The sequence below is a fragment of the Monodon monoceros genome, unplaced genomic scaffold (genome assembly GCF_005190385.1).
Source record: "Monodon monoceros isolate NGI ecotype Baffin Bay Population unplaced genomic scaffold, NGI_Narwhal_1 Super_Scaffold_21, whole genome shotgun sequence".
Classification (NCBI taxonomy): domain Eukaryota; kingdom Metazoa; phylum Chordata; class Mammalia; order Artiodactyla; family Monodontidae; genus Monodon; species Monodon monoceros.
Genome location: NW_021703778.1, coordinates 83,669,275 through 83,685,862, shown reverse-complemented (window position 1 = coordinate 83,685,862; position 16,588 = coordinate 83,669,275). Strand labels below are relative to the sequence as shown.

The window sequence follows — 16,588 nt, the reverse complement described above, 5'->3', positions numbered from 1 at the left end:
TTAGTATGGCTACCATCAAAAAGACCAAGAAGTGTTAGTGAGCATGTGGAGAAAAGGGAAACCCTATGCATTGTTGATGGGAATGCAAACTGGTACAGCCACTATGGGAAACAATATGGAGATTCCTCAAAAAAAGAAAAATAGTACTACTATATGATCCAGCAATTTCACTTCTGGATATTTACCAAAAGAAAACGAAAACACTAATTCGAAAAGATACACGTGTGCCTATGTTCATTGCAGCATCATTTACAATAGCCAAGATAGCCAAACAACTTAAGCGTCCATCAATGGATGAATGGATAAAGAAGATGTGGTACATACATACAATGATACTACTTGGCCATAAAAAAGAATGAAATTGCTTGCCATTTGTGACAACCTGGGTGGATCTTGAGGGCATTATGCTAAGTGAACTGTCAGACAGAGAAAGACAAATACTGTATGATTTCACTTATATGTGGAATCTAAAAAAACAAAGCAAATAGAGAACAGACTGGTGGTTGCCAGAGGGGAGAGGGTTGGAGGGTGGGAAAAATGGGAGAAGAGAGTCAATAGGTACAAATTTCCAATCATAAATAAGTCATGGGGATGTAATGTACAGCACGGTGACTATAGTGAATAATATTGTACAGTAGTCCCCCCTTTTCCGCAGGGGATACATTCCAAGACCCCTAATGGATGCCTGAAACCAAGTACTGAACCCTAAATATACTACATTTTTTCCTATACATACATACATGTCATAACATTTATTTTATAAATTAAGCACAGTAAGAGATTAACAATAATTAATAATAAAATAGAGCAATTTTAACAATATATTTTATTTTATTTTATTTTATTTATTTATTTATTTTTTGTGGTATGCGGGCCTCTCACTGTTGTGGCCTCTCCTGTTGCGGGGCACAGGCTCCGGACGCGCAGGCTCAGCGGCCATGACTCACGGGCCCGGCCGCTCCGCGGCATGTGGGATCTTCCCGGACCGGGGCACAAACCCGTGTCCCCTGCATCGGCAGGCGAACTCTCAACCACTGCGCCACCAGGGAAGCCCTTAACAATATATTTTAACAAAGTTATTTGAATGTGATCTCTCTCAAAATATCTCATTGTACATATTTAATGTCTTTTCCATTTTAACTAAGCGCTAATCATTCACTGTGCCCGTAACTTTTGCAGTTTGACGTGTGACAGCAAAACTAGCATACACTTTTATTTTCTTTCTTCACAATTTCTCGGATAGAAGATTTGTTCTTACTGTAGATCAGCAACCTCACCATATGATTCTTTTTTTCTTTCCTTATTAAGTCAAGAACTTTCACCTTTTCACTTAAAGGAAGCACTTTACGGCTTCTTTTTGGCATAGATGAACTGTCAGCATCACTACTCTTGTAGTTTGAGGGCTTTATTAAGTAAAAGAAGGGTGACGAACACAAGCACTGTGATACAGTGGATCTGGTAATCAAGGTGGCTACTAACTGACTAACAGGCAGGATATGCTGGGCAAAGAGATGATTCATATCTGGAGGCAGATGTAGCAGGATGGCATGAGATTTCATCATGCTACTCAGAATGGCCCACAGTTTAACACTTACTAACTATTTATTTCTGGAATTTTCCACTTAATGTTTTCTGACTCCAGTTGACCACAGATAACCGAAACCACAAAAGCAAATCCTCAGATAAGGGGGAACTACTACTGTGTTGTATATTTTGTAACTTTGTATGGTGATGGGGAAACTAGACATTGTGGTGATCACATACAAATATCAAACCATTATGTTATACACCTGAAACGAATATAGTGGTATATGTCAATTATACTTTAAAAATATATATATCAGTGTCCAAAAAAAAACCCCAGGATAATTAACAATATAAAAATAGCTCTATCCTTGTGCCACTTCCAAAATTTGGGGGGCAAACTCCAAATTTACTTGGGTAAAATCATCTACATAACTTAGAAAAGCTATCAGTGATCTCTTCTAAAAGCAGGTAAGAACAAGGTAGTTCAGAAAATTCCCCAAAATTACTACTGCTGGTTACAAAAAAGACCCAAACCACCTTAAAATCTTTGGAATCTCTTTAGGGACTTACGCTTAATTTTTTTTACAGCTTTAATGTACTGCCCACGAAGTTCTTCCAAGGCCACCGCATTGCATGGCAGGCAAGAATGTTCAATGGCCCCTTCTGACAGTGACCTAAAAACAAACCAAAGATTGCAAAAACAGAGATTTTAAGTGAAAAATGTAACTTGAAAATATATATATATACATATATATATTCCAATAAAATAAGCTAAGATGTGCTAAAAAAATTCACATACGAGGATCTTTATTATAATTAGTTAGGAGAAAAATGCCAACAACTTGTGTTACAGTTACTTAAATAAATCATGATAAATCCCCATGATGAAAATCTATGCAGCTATTGAAAAGCACATTATAGGAGTATATCCAATGACACGGAGGAAGTGTTTATCTTATAATATTAACAAAAGGTTACAAAATAGCTTATACGATAATCTCAATTTTTAAAACATGTGTACATGTTGTGTGTGTATAAAAGGGCTTAAATAAAGGGTAAAGTGCTCGCTTCGGCAGCACATATACTAAATAAAGGATATCTTCTGGGGACAGGGTTTTAGAAGATTTTCTTCTTTTTTATACTTTTTGCTATGTAACAATAAAAGGAACTGATATTCTTGGTATGATATTATTGATACGACTGATATTTAAAAAAAAAAAGCAAAGGTACTCAGAAATAAACGATTTCTTTGTAATAGTAAAAGCCTACCTTGGTGGTAGTGTTTTACAAAGTGTTCTCAGTTCTTCCAATTTATTCTTCATGTCATTGTTTTCTTCTAATAATTCTTCAACAACTTTACTATTCTCTTCTAAAAAAGAAAGTTTATAGTATATTGGTCAATTAATCTCTTTTTCTCTCAGTCTTTCCCTTAAATTACCAGCACAAATTTCTATAAAGGAGACTGAAAAATTTCCATTTGCTCCCTGTGTCATTCATTCCCTGATGAACCCTAATCTGACCACTCCCTGTTCTATTTTCTCAGCACTTTAAATCTATATTCCATTTTCATCTTGTTCTGGGTTACACACTGTCCTGGAATAAATTTCCAATTGTTTTATATGCATGTGTTTTGTTTTCCAGTTAGACTAAAGGCTTTATTTAGAAACATAGTAGGTTTCCTAATTCCATGTCCCTCATGGACCCTGGTATACAGTCTATGCTCATATAAATGATCATTGAACAAGTACCTCAATACAAAATTTAAAAAATATTAAGCTTAACTAGGTGCCATTTTCAGAAATAATGTAAGATGTTCAATTCTTTGAACTTTTAAAAAGAAGATGAGGAGACTGACGGAGTCCATGTGGTAGAGAGAACAAAGCATGAATTTCAGAGTCAGAGAGACACGGGTTTAAATCCTAGCTTTTCTTCTAACCAGCTGGATGAGCTTAGGCAAATTACTTAATCTTTCTGAACCTGAGTTTTTTCATATGTAAAGTGGGGATAGTATCACCTACCTTGAAGATTATAATGGAAATAATATAGTAAGTGAACAGCACCTTATACAAGGCCTGGCAATATCAACATTTAATACCTATGAACATGGCACCCCATATTTCCTGCTACGCCACCCTTTCAACACACCCTATAAGTTGGGGAATGAATCAGTCTGTTCCCCCAGTGATGGATATAGCTTGTATATTTCTAAACCACTCACTCTTACTCCATCACTTTTCAATAAATGCTCCCATGACAGTGGAAAATGGAATTTAAGAAACAAAAAACAATAACAAAAATATTATCAACTAATAGATTTCCATTAAGACAAACACTGAAATCAAACTATCAAATGACTTAAATTCTGACCCTGACTCCTTTTATCAGCCTGCTGCTTTGAGCTAACTATCAACTTCGTTGGATTATTTCTAAGTCCATGAATTATAGAAGTTATCAGCCTCAAAAAGCACTATGTAGAATAACTACTGTATGATCACAATGATCACAATCATATGGTGCTAAATATTATTATTTATAAAGAATAATCACATCCAACTGACCTTGTCATTTTATTATGTAAAACAGATTTTCATCAAATTTACAATAGCCACACTGTATCTACATCCACAGTTGGACAAATTTACTCTCTGGCCTCTATTAAAGACCTAAGCAATCACCACGGGAACTCTGTTGTTTTTTATCTCAAAATTCCTAAAACCCTTTCTTTCCTTAAAGTAATTATCATCTATGTCTAGCAGACTTAGCAAGCAGTAGGTGGGAGTAGGTGGCTGCTCTTGGGCAACAAGATTTACTGAGTGTGCTATGATGCCAGGTACCGTGCTAAGTGCTAGGACAGGATTTCATCCTTGTCACCATCACACTCCAAAGGAGAACAGAGACAATAAATAATGGCAAGCTCATGAATGTTATAAAACTCATAGGAGCTGTGGAGAATGTCTAACGGAGGAACCTGACCAAGTCTGGGGTAGTTAGGAAAGCCTCTCTGAGGAAGGCATGAGCCAGGGCTTTGATGAGTAGGGTTAGCCAGGCAATGTGACCCGATGGGAAGACAGACGGTGGGGTAAAGGAAGAGATGCAAAGAGACTCGGAGAAAAGAGACAATGAAACCCCTACCACAGCTCTATTAGAGAATAAGAGGGCTGGGCAGGGGCAGTTGGGGAACAAGGCTGAGGGGCTGGCAGATGTGAGATCATGAAGGGCTTCTTAAACTCTATGTTAAAGTGTTTGTATTTCATACCGAGAGCCAGACAAGTCACTGAAGCCTTGAAACAAGACAGTGTGACGATCCAATTTGCTTTTTTAAAAGGTCGCTCTATTCCTTCAGAAATTCTCCAACTGGTAGAGTCTTTATGTATTACTTATGCATCTAGAATGTCTTTGGGGATTTTAAACTGTTGTCTTCAGTTTTGTTTTTTGAATAGAAAATATCCTAATAATTGTAATAATAATATCTCAAAAAGGTTGATTCAGGAAGTATGTCATTAACAGAGCCTGTATCTAAACTGCGTGTCAAATAGCCAGAAACTGAAATAAAGCAACACTAATTGTGCACTCAGAATAAATCAGACACCAGAAGACAAAAAAAAAAAAAAAAAAAGTCGCTCTAGCTGCCTGATGGAGAATGGATTGGAGGGGCGAGACTGGAAGCAGAAAGAGATAACTGGTGTCCAGGAAAGTGACAGAGGTGAATGCAGAAAAAGAAAGTGAACCTATCTGTCTGGTCTTTCCTGGATGACACATTATTTGAGACCCTTGCATTCAGTCCTTCATTCATTCAAACATTTATTACTGTCTGGTATGTAATGGGCACCATGACTATAAGGAAGAACAAAGATAATTCCTTATATCTCAAAGATAATTCCTTATTCACTTTTTGGGCAAGTAACCAAAAAGTGAAATGCAGAATGTTAATTGAGGAAGAGCCAAGTGCTCTGGGGCCTCATGGAAGCGGCCCGTCTAACCCAGACTGGGGAAAATCAAGGCTCTGCAGATAAGGTATCTTCTCAGTTGAATCCTAAAGGATGAGGAAGAGTTAGACCAAAACGAGAATGAGAGGGGAAAGTGTAGGACAGAATGATAATATTGTATTCAAGCTCCAGCAGTAGAAGAAAATCGCTGACCAGCTGAAGCATCTGAAATATTTCAAATGTAAAGAATATAAAGCACACATATAAAGGATACAAGGCAACAGTGAAAGGTAAGAGGGAGCAGCCTCATGAGCCCAATAGCCTCCCTTCTTCAAAAGGGCAATAGGAAATGGCAGAACATATCCCTCTTAGATAATTTCCTGACACTGTTGTGAAGAATGGGCGGAAAGGAGGCCAGATCAGACCCATATGCCTTGGGTGAGGTCTTCTCCCGCTGCCTAGAATGCTGTTCTCTTTGGCAAACACTTTCATCTTTCAAGGCTAAGTCAAGTCTTCCTTAACTTTAATAGGAGGAAAAGTTAATTAACATCCTTTCTTCCAGGTTTACACGAACATACGGCCAGATACTCAGAGCTGAAATTATTTATTAATCTATTTTCAGTTCTCCTCACTTAATGGTAAGCTTCTTGAAGGCAGAGAACAGAGTCCTGTGCACCTGCATCAAAAGTGGAATTTTGTCTGACGTCTTCAATGCTGTATCCCCAGTGCCTACAATGCTGCTTGACACATATTGAGCACTCAGAAGCTATTCAATCAAAAAAAGAAGGAATGTGACCTTTTAATCAGAGCTCCAATTTTCCTCTTGAGTTCAATAATAATAATTTGGTTAGTAAAAATAAGGTCCAAATTAGTTTATAATTATCCCCAAAGAGAATCAGCGCCTACATTAATTACAATGTCACATTTGAACATTTCAAAAGGATCAAAGAGATTTATACTGGTAGCAGTGCTACTTTAAATGCTAACCTCCGATTTTTTCCACTACAGCTTTGTGCTTCCTTTCTAAATGCTGAAGATGCCTATAGCATTTCTCCAGTTTTCTTTTCAGATCTTGACATTCCTGCTTTGCCTTTTCAAGTTCTTGGAAGCAGTGTCCACCGCATGAATCTTTTATTTCAAGGATCTTTTTCTTATCTGCAAAAATTAAATGATAGCAAACTTTTGTATCAATTTAGACTAAAAAAAGGAAGGAAGGAAGGCGGCAGGAAGAAAGGAAGGAAGGAAGGAAGGAAGGAAAGGAAACCAGATGACATGACTAAAGGCTACAGTGTAACTGAAAAGAGCACGATGCTTAAGAGAGAGACCTGAATTTAAATCCTGTTTCCACTATTTACCAGCTGTTGTATTACTTAACCTCTCTTGAGACTTAGTTCTCTAATATGTAAAATTGAATAATACCATCTGTTTTAAAAATTGCCATGAAACCCAATGCTCAGATCGTAGTATTGAATACAATTCCCCACTAAAAGGAACCAGGGATCTTCAAGAAACGGCTGACTCCAGTGCTTAGGGTATATACAAGATGAGACTAGAATATTTTGCTATGCCAGAAATTAAGAAATTACTCAAAAACACAGGCATGTCACAAGGACATAGGAGCCAGTTTGAAGGGGCTCCATTAGCTGAATCTGGGACAATGTGAACACTAATTAAGTATAGTAATGAATTATAAAATATTGAAAAAATAGGAATTTGAGTCACACCAATAATCCTACGATAATGGGATAAATGGATGGATAGATGAATAGGTAGGTAAGTTGGTAGATAGGTAGACGGACAGATAAATAGAAAAATAAACAAACCGGTAGTAACTACACAGGCAAACTAGAGAGGAATCCGGATTCTCAGTGATAACAACATTCCAAGTGCCAAATGGTAAAAGTAGAAGGAGGTCTGGAGGTGAAAAAATTAAAACTTTTGCAACTGCCAGAGTAAAGACTGGATCAGATAAGATTCAGCAATGACTGCTAAACATAACGGAAAGTTTTAATGAGGAGAAGGACATTTTTATGGTCTTGAAAGTGTCTCCCCACAGATTGCTTATTACTTGTGATGGGGTAAAAACACAGTAATTAATACAGTGAAGAAACTGGACAACACCTTGACCAGGTGCTCAAATGAACCTCACCAATAAAAGACAAACAGACATTGAGTACCTCCAGATATGATAGCATGTCACCTATGCAGTGTTCCAGCTAAGAAAACAACTCAAATCAAAATCATGAAGAAATATCAGATAAACCCAAAACAAGGAAAAGGTTCTATTAAAAGCCAGGGGTTGATGGGTGTTGGGGAGAGCGAAGAATGTCTCTCGAAAACATCAATGTCATAAAAAGCAAAGAGAAGAATATCCTAGATTAAAGGCGGTTACAGAGACATGACATCTAAACATAACACTTGTATATGTATAGCTGATTCACTTTTATAAAGCAGAAACTAACACACCATTGTAAAGCAATTATACTCCAATAAAGATGTTAATAAATAAATAAACATAACACCTGACCCCAGACAGATTGCTGTACTGTGGGAAAATAATGCTGTAAAGACGTTATTGGGTCAATTGACAAAATTAGAACACAAACAGTAGACTGATATAATTGTATAACACATTTTCATCTAATGGTAAATTTACTGTACTAAGGTATACAAGAAAAATCCTTATTTTGGGAAAATATACACTGAAGTATTTTGGGGTAAAAAGGAATAACGTATATAACTTATCCTCAAGTGGTTCAGGAAAAAATGAAATGTTCAGAGACACATACACACAGAGGAGCACAAATGGAATAAAACGTTATCAATAGGTGTATCTAGGTAAAGGGAATATGAGTGTTCTTTGCAACTATTTTTATTTTTGCAACTTTTTTGTAAGCTTGAAATTATCTCCAAATGAAAAAAAGATTCAAAACTGTCAGGAGGTATAAATGTATCAAATTTGTTTGGCACAGTACCTGGCATGGAGCAACTATACAATAAGGAATAGCTATTGCTATTAGTAACACATAGAGTTTATAAAATTTAAGTAATATTCAAAAATGATACAGAAATAGATTATTACTATTAATATAATTGATAGGATAAAGTAGGAATACAAATTGGCACAGGCTCAGAGGCCAATATCCAAAATGTTGATGTAAAAACATTAGTCCAGAAAAATTATTCTTAGCTCTCTCCTGTTTTTTTTTGGTTTTTTTTTACGGTACGTGGGCCTCTCACTGTTGTGGCCCCTCTCACACTGCGGAGCACAGGCTCTGGACGCGCAGGCTCAGCGGCCATGGCTCACGGGCCCAGCCGCTCCGCGGCATGTGGGATCTTCCCGGACCGGGACACGAACCCGTGTCCCCTGCATCGGCAGGCGGACTCTCAACCACTGCGCCACCAGGGAAGCCCTCTTAGCTCTCTTCTGACTTTTTAGTTTCATTTAAATGGTGCCATTTAAGTTTACGAGCATCAAAGGATTAATGAAGCATCACCATACGTGGCATTTATATATTTCATTTAAGATATGGTTTTGTAAACCTAGAAAGCAGGCAAATGCCCATTGATAAGAGAATAAATTATAGTATATTCACACAATGGAATACTATACAGCAATGAAAATGAATGAACCAGAGCTATATGCATTAAAAAGACAAATCTTACAAGCTTGATATTAAGTGGAAAAAAAACAAATTACAAAGACTAAAACAAGTATTAAACCATTTTTATAATGTTAAAAGGCAAACAAAATATAGCAAAAGCTTTCTGAGGATACCTATATTTGGTCAAAACGAAGAAAAGCAAGAAGATGATTTTTTTAAATCAGAATATTTATTACCTCAAATTGTGGGGAAGTTACAGGGATGGAATTGTGGTGAAACTCACAGGGGTCTTCAACAGTACTGGTGATGTTCTACTTCCTAAGTCAAATAGTGGGTTCCTGGTTGTTAGGTTCATAACTTACATGTGTATTACATATATTCTTTGCATGTATCAAGTATTTCATAATTAATATTTAAATTAGTTTTTAAAATGATAAGATATTAGGAGAATATAACCACACAACTAACAGTGGTACTCTCTGGTGGTAGGATTATGAAAGACTTTATATGTTATTTAACCCTTTCCAACTTATGAATTTGTTAATGTGTTTGTTTTTAGGGAAAAAAGATTAAAGAAAGAAAAGTAAATCCTTTTATAGTTTGATTTGTCCTAAGTCAAACCTAATTTCTTTCATATTGATTGGACCTCCCACATAATATTTAAAACTCACTTCTATGCAGTTCACAAATTAGAAAGTAATTCTCAGGTTATTCCAAACATAACAACAGACATAAAATGACATTGAAACGTAGGAAGCAAGATACAAATTAAGATAGTATTACCCTACTAATTAGTAAATTAGCATTTAACTAATTGGCAAAAAGATATTCTCAACTATCTAGAACCTAGAGATAAGGAAAAAGGGTTTCTGGATGGGCAATGAGAAAAATAACTGCCAACTGACTTCTTAGGAAAGGCAGAGATTCTCTAAGACTCTGTTAATATGCCTACTGAATTAGAAACACGTGGAAGCTAAGGTTATTGACTTTGTACATATGACTTGTTCTGGCAATTCTTAGTTCTTTTCCAGGTTACAATGGAGACAGCAGACAAGAAACAAAAACAACTTATGGTTTGTACATGGAGGGAAGGAGCAGGCTGCAAGGGGTCAATGTCCTGAAAGGACTGCAGCTTATAAAGAATATGGCAGTTCTTAATTCAAAATCCTAGTAAATAGACAGTATAAGCCCATATTCCTCAGCGAGCTCTGAACACCTCAAGGGGCTGTAGCACAGTGCAATTCTTTTTGAACTGACAACTCTAAGTCACAAAGTAAAAGTTAAATTATTAATTCATCAAATATTCAAGGAACACAAACTATGTGCCATTCACTTTGACAGCTGGTGGAGAGGAAGAGATAAAAACACTGCCCCTCAACCTTAAGAAGCCCACAAATACATCAGAAAACACTTAATACACTTCAGAAAGATTTCTATTAAAAATAGTTGAAATAAGCTTCAATAAATTGAATGGAAAGGTCTCAGTGATTTGGCAATTCTCTTATGTGTAACCCTTTCTCATCAAAGCCAGGAAATAAAAACATGACTTCTCTACTAAAATTCTCATTATTCTCCTCATAATAAGAGTCACTTATGAATGGAGGGAAGACCATGAAATGATAGGAAGTAAGAGGGCCTAAAGCAACCCTGTCTTCTAATACAAAATGAAACCTGGGGAGAGGACACACATTTCTTAGGAGTAATATCACACATTTGTTCATTCATGAAAACTGTGCACGTCTTTGATTTCCTTTTATCCTCAAAACAACCCTCTGGAACTGGGATTATGGATAATGCAAAGAATAGTAGGAACAAAATCCCATTACCAGCTTCTGCTTCTGCTTCTTGCATGGCCAAGGGCTGAGCGTGGTGTCCACATGTAAGTGCAGGAAGGAGCGCCAGGACCCTAGGGTCTCCTCTGCCAGTGATCCTTGTGGCAGGATCCTTAGAGATCTTGGTCATATTTCTCTGAAACAGATTATCTTCATAGTTAATGCTTATTAAAAATCTTTCTCTACTCAAAATACTAATATTAAAAATATAAAAAGAAAACACAGCCTGAAAAAAATCTTGCCTAAACTATCACCAATATTTTTCTTAGGGTTTTCTGTGAATACTGTCATTACTATGAGCTAGACTCCTATAACCATATTTTCCCAATTAGAACATTATCCAACAGAGGACTGGTGGGCCAGCTACGGGACAGACAGGAGATATAGTTTCCACTTCTAAGATATCTTAATGGTTTCTGTGATCAAACCACAGGACAGACTATGTGAAATCAGAATTGTTTTTGAAAATCCAGAACATTTTCACTTCAGCAGGGAGAAAATTCATTAGAAACTATAGTACCAACCTTTTGCCTCCCATGAATTGAAAGTAACAACAGTAAAAACAATTTTTGAAACATACAGTATTCATGTTTCTAAATACATATTGTCATTTGTTCACAAGGAAAGACAGTCGAATGCCAATGTGAAGGAGAGAAACTGAGGCTCATCTAAGTGAAACATCTTGCACAAGACCATTTCCTCACTAATATTTATTGAACACTTTCTGCATTCTAGTCTCTGTTTTGGCAGCACAGCTACTAAATTCATTAATGGTGGGACATTCTTTTAAGGCAATATATTTTCAGATTTTGGACAACTACTAAATCTCAAACAGAACAGGTAATCTTGAGAAAGCTGTCTTGTTTACTTACTTAAAATACATTATATATGCTTAATTCTAGAAGCCTTGATTTTGATTTTGAGAAACTCATTTCATTGTCAGGACACCTACCCATGCCGCCCAACAGAGGCAGAGGTCAGTAGGTACAGAGACAATGCAAACTCCAGTCAGTCAAGAGGGTATGAGGTTGAGGCCAAAAGGAATAATAAAAACTGATCCCAAAGGGAGCCAATATTTCCAGTTTCTACTCAAAACTGGAGAAAAGCCAAGATGGCAAAAAAGGCAGGAGCAGCAACCTTTTGTCTTAGTTTTAACTTGACATGGGTGGTAAGAAAACACAAAACACACATCCTTAAATTTGTTTAAAAATGTTGTTCCAGTTGATATTTCTGTTTTCTTTTATATATTATGAACTGCTGTATTAATATACTTAGTATATGAATATAAATTATATATTTGATAAGGCATTCATTTTATTGGAAACCATATTTTTAATTCATTGCATTCTTGCCATTTAAAATCTGGATCATCTAAACTTAAATGTTCTCACCAACAAAAAATAAGGTAAATATGTGCAGTGATGGATGTGTTAATTTAGATGGTGGGGAGCCTTTCACAATGTATATGTATATCAAATCATCATGATGACACTGTAAATATCTTACTATTTTATTTGTCAATTGTAGCTCAGTAAAGCTGAAAAAAATTGATTAAAAATAAATTAAATCTTGATCACCTAAGTTATTTTAATGAGGACTTGTTTTATATATACCGATCGTTTTTTCCAGTTTTAATTTTCATGAACAGTTCTAAAAACCACAAATTTAATCAATTAAAAATCATAGTTCTTCACATTTATGGCACCTATATTGCAAATTTATAATCACTGCTTTATAATTATTGCTTTATCTCAAGGTCCTGAGCTGAGTTAGCACTAAGACAGCAGAAGGTTGAGTATTATTCTTCTGTGACAAATGCCAGATTAGGCATTTCAGAGGCACCTTTTTCTCAGGAACAGAATCTAATCCCACTCAGTGAAAGCTGCAAAAGTCTAAACTCTTAGCCAAATTATGTGATTCTGTCTCCATATACGTGTGAGACACATAAAGTCTTACAGAGGATCTTACACTGCTTGCACAATTTTAAGCCCTATAAAAAGACCCCAGGGTTGATTATATATATTAACAGTAGGAGAAAGGTGTTGTAGTTTCTTGACTTTCATAGCAAAGTTTCCTTTTGCTTCAGAAAAGCAAACTTGAAAGCATGTAACATGATTTTCCCATCAATTCTTACCCTTAAAGTCTGCTATAAATAATTCTTCTTAATTATCTACTTTTTCCAAAAATTCTCAATCATGCAGTATTCATGGGAAGTGGTCTTGCTGAGTTAATTTTACATTAAAATCAACTATTAAGAGTAACATCTTTGTGAAATCAAGAATAAAAATATCAACTGGGTTGAATTGGGGTGGGATAGATTGATCTTTCAGGTTCCTTTGGCTCTAAAATTCTGTAGTGTTTCAAATGCAAGATGCAGAAAGATCAAACTATGTCATTTGTATCCTACCAAAATCCAAGGAATTAGACCAGGGATTTGTATTTTATTTTTCAGATGAGCAACTATGACTACCCAAGGTAAATAAGCTATTTATCGCTAAGTATGAAGCTGGAACTCAGATTTTTTTGTAGCTTATAACTCTTTCCAGTAGGTATTAATACCAAATGCTCAATCCGGGCCTTGAAAATCTTTAATCACAATATTTTAATGAACTGTAGTTCTTATGTCTCAACTCTTCTATCAGACAAACCTTATAATATTGGCATTTTTTTTCTACCTCGAATTCCAAATGTTGAAATTGGCTGGTCGCAATGCCTAGAATAGCATTCCGGATTTTTCATGCATATCTAATGTCTTTAATCATAAGGCAGCAAGACTTTGGTTTTATCAGATCTTCCACACAAACTAAAAGTCAGAGAATACTTACACAACAAAAAGAATACAACTAATTCATTCTACATGCACATATATAGTACACTAACAAAACTGGGCTTTTTGTGTGAGTGAGCCGTACCTCTACTTGCTTGTTTCTATATCAATATTCTTTGTACCCAGTTGGCATTTTTTGCCTACATGAGATATAAATTCCTTGAGGGCAAGAAATAGGCTTCCAAACTCTTTAGAAGATCTTAAGAAACCCTAGTTTAATACGATGCATATTTCTTGAAGTAGTCATGCCCAGAAAACAAAAATAGGAATGAAAGTTATTCAGTTTCTGAAATCTCAGGCCCTTACAAAGAACAGTATATATACATTTTTTTAGGAAAAAGATGTCTAGTCGCTAAAAGCTCTGCTCATATTTGTGGCACTATGAAGAAGCAAATTTTGGGGGGGGGGCAAAAAAAATTGCAATCCTTTGAATTTGCTAAAAGTTTTTTAAACCACTAGTAAAAACACAAGTCTTACACCTATTAAACTGGAGAATGAAGAAAGGAAAAAGTACCAAATGCAGCTTCTACAATCATCTTTCACATTTAATCATAGCTTTTTTCACTTATTAGGAACATACCTTTCCCCAGTCTGAGTTGACAGCTTCCATAAGTAGGGAGAGTATATCTTGAAATGCTTTCTGTATGCAGGTCTTTAGTTTTTCAAAATATTGCACAGACACCCATTTCGAAGAACAAGTCGACATGAGTTCCAAAAGGTACTTGTTCTCTGAACCACTGGCTTGCTCCTTCTGGGTGTCCTTTAAGAGAAACTCAAGGACAGTTAGGATGTCTTCCTCATACTGATGGATTTCCAGTTGGATCCGCCTAGCTTCCTGCCCAGTCCATTCTCTGCGACTCTGGTCTAAACACGTTTGTAATTCTATCTCCTTCTGAAGAAGTAGTTCAGTTTTTTGTTTCATAAAGTCTTCTTTAGCTGCTGCAAGCACCTCACTGATTTTATTTCGATGATCATCTAAAAATTGCCGGTAATCTTGCTCATTTTGCTCTTGAATTCTGTGGATTTCTTCTTGCTTTTCTTTGTTCCATTCACTCTGGGCCTTTGCCAGCTCAGCCCTGACAACCATGGGGACTTCCTCATTCTTTAACTCAAGCTCTCTCTGCAGAGAATGAATCTTCTCTTCCAATTGCTTTCCAGGTATGACATTTTTCTCCAGATTTGCAATCTCGCTTTTCCATTTCTCTTTAGCTTCAGAAATAGCAAACAATATCTAAAGGACATAATAATGTACAATGAAAACTCTTTATGATTCTCCTCATTGATAAAAAAAATTAAAGTAACCATTTGGGTTAATCTTTGAACTTATTAATAAGAGATTTAAAATCAAAATTAAAGGGAAAAAGTAAATTTAGATAAGACATTGGCTGGTCCTAAAATATACTTACACTAAACTTAAGGATCTTTTCCCTCATTTTAAATCACCTAATACTTTGTCTTACGTTATTTAAAATAAAACATCCATTTCTATATGAATAACTAGAAATTTAAACTGACCAAAAATATATAATTACACAATTATCTAAAACTAATTTTAGAAAAAAATTCATATTTGTTTTTTTAATACAGATGCTGTCTCAAATCTAAGCCCCCAACAAATGAATTATCTTTTATATGAAGCAAAAGCAGCCTCTAAGGAAATCTTACTAATATTTTTAGGAATGTAACACATAACCTGCACAATAACTTGCTGACAAACATACTGTATTTTAATGTAATTTTAGTGGTTAAAACAGTTCATTAAATGACAATATCAAACAGAAAAAGTCATTTTTTCATTAATCCAATTTTTGTTTATAACAGAATAGCAAGACTAGCAGATCATAGACACCAGTAGTACCTAACCAAAAAGTAATAGGGAATCAAAAAGCCTGAGCTGTAGCTCAAATCCTTACTTGGATTGCAGAGGCAGCCTAGCACAGTGCTTAACAGAGCAGGCTCTGGAGACAAACTGCTGGAATTAACTTCCCATTCCTCAATTTCTTTGAGCCTCAGTTTCCTCATCTATAAAATGGAGATAATTACAATGCCCACCTAATAGTTTTTTTTTTTTCTTTTTTTTTGGATTAAATGACAAAAGGAAATAATCTATTTAAAGCACTTAGGGGACTTCCCTGGTGGTCCAGCAGTTAACAATCTGCCTTACAATGCAGGGGAGGAAGGTTCAATCCCTGGTCAGGGAACTAAGATCTCACATGCCCCGGGGGAAACTAAGCCTGCGTGCTGCAACTACTGAGCCTGTGTGCTCTAGAGCCCGCACACCACAACTAGAGAGCTTGCGCACCGCAACGAAGACCCGACGCAGCCAAATAAATAAGTAAATAAATATTTTTTAAAAATAAAATAAGGGCTTCCCTGGTGGCGCAGTCGTTGAGAGTCCGCCTGCCGATGCAGGGGACACGGGTTCGTGCCCCGGTCCGGGAAGATCCCACATGCCACGGAGCGTCTGGGCCTGTGAGCCATGGCCGCTGAGCCTGCGCGTCCGCAGCCTGTGCTCCGCAACGGGAGAGGCCACAAGTGAGAGGTCCGCGTACCGCAAAAAAATAAATAAATAAAATAAAAAATAAAATAAAAAAATAAAGCACTTAGAGCCTGGCAAACAATAAGACTCAAAAAATGTTATATAGTTACTGTTACTGTTGGCTGCATGGGCTTAGAAAAATTCTTAATCTCTTTTGCACTTAGTGTCCTCTATATAACGAGCAGATTGGATGATGATGTCAAGTCCCTTTTACTTCTAATATTCCCTGGATTGAATTCAAAGAAGTCACAAGGATACAAATGTAAAAGAAGAACTGGCCATCTCCAAAGGCTTGGCCTAGACAATGGTGACTGTTATGAATCAATACCATA

At 36.2% G+C, this 16,588-nt stretch overlaps 1 protein-coding gene across 6 annotated transcripts in view; it reads right to left on the bottom strand.

Moving 5' to 3' along the window:
- CEP152 (centrosomal protein 152) overlaps positions 1 to 16,588 on the bottom strand; it is a 163,543-nt gene that overhangs the window by 74,769 nt on the left and 72,186 nt on the right. For 4 of the 6 annotated variants that reach the window (XR_003796092.1, XM_029239614.1, XM_029239616.1 and 1 more), the window contains 5 exons: positions 14,298 to 14,948; positions 10,885 to 11,026; positions 6,441 to 6,608; positions 2,797 to 2,896; positions 2,098 to 2,201 (listed from right to left, as the gene is read on the bottom strand). Coding sequence is in view for 5 of the 6 variants with exons in the window: in XM_029239614.1 (XP_029095447.1) it covers positions 2,098 to 2,201; positions 2,797 to 2,896; positions 6,441 to 6,608; positions 10,885 to 11,026; positions 14,298 to 14,948 (1,165 nt within the window). In the remaining variant the exon portion in view is untranslated. The remainder of the gene's footprint in view (positions 1 to 2,097; positions 2,202 to 2,796; positions 2,897 to 6,440; positions 6,609 to 10,884; positions 11,027 to 14,297; positions 14,949 to 16,588) is intronic. The other 2 variants (XM_029239618.1, XM_029239617.1) reach the window with 1 other exon arrangement.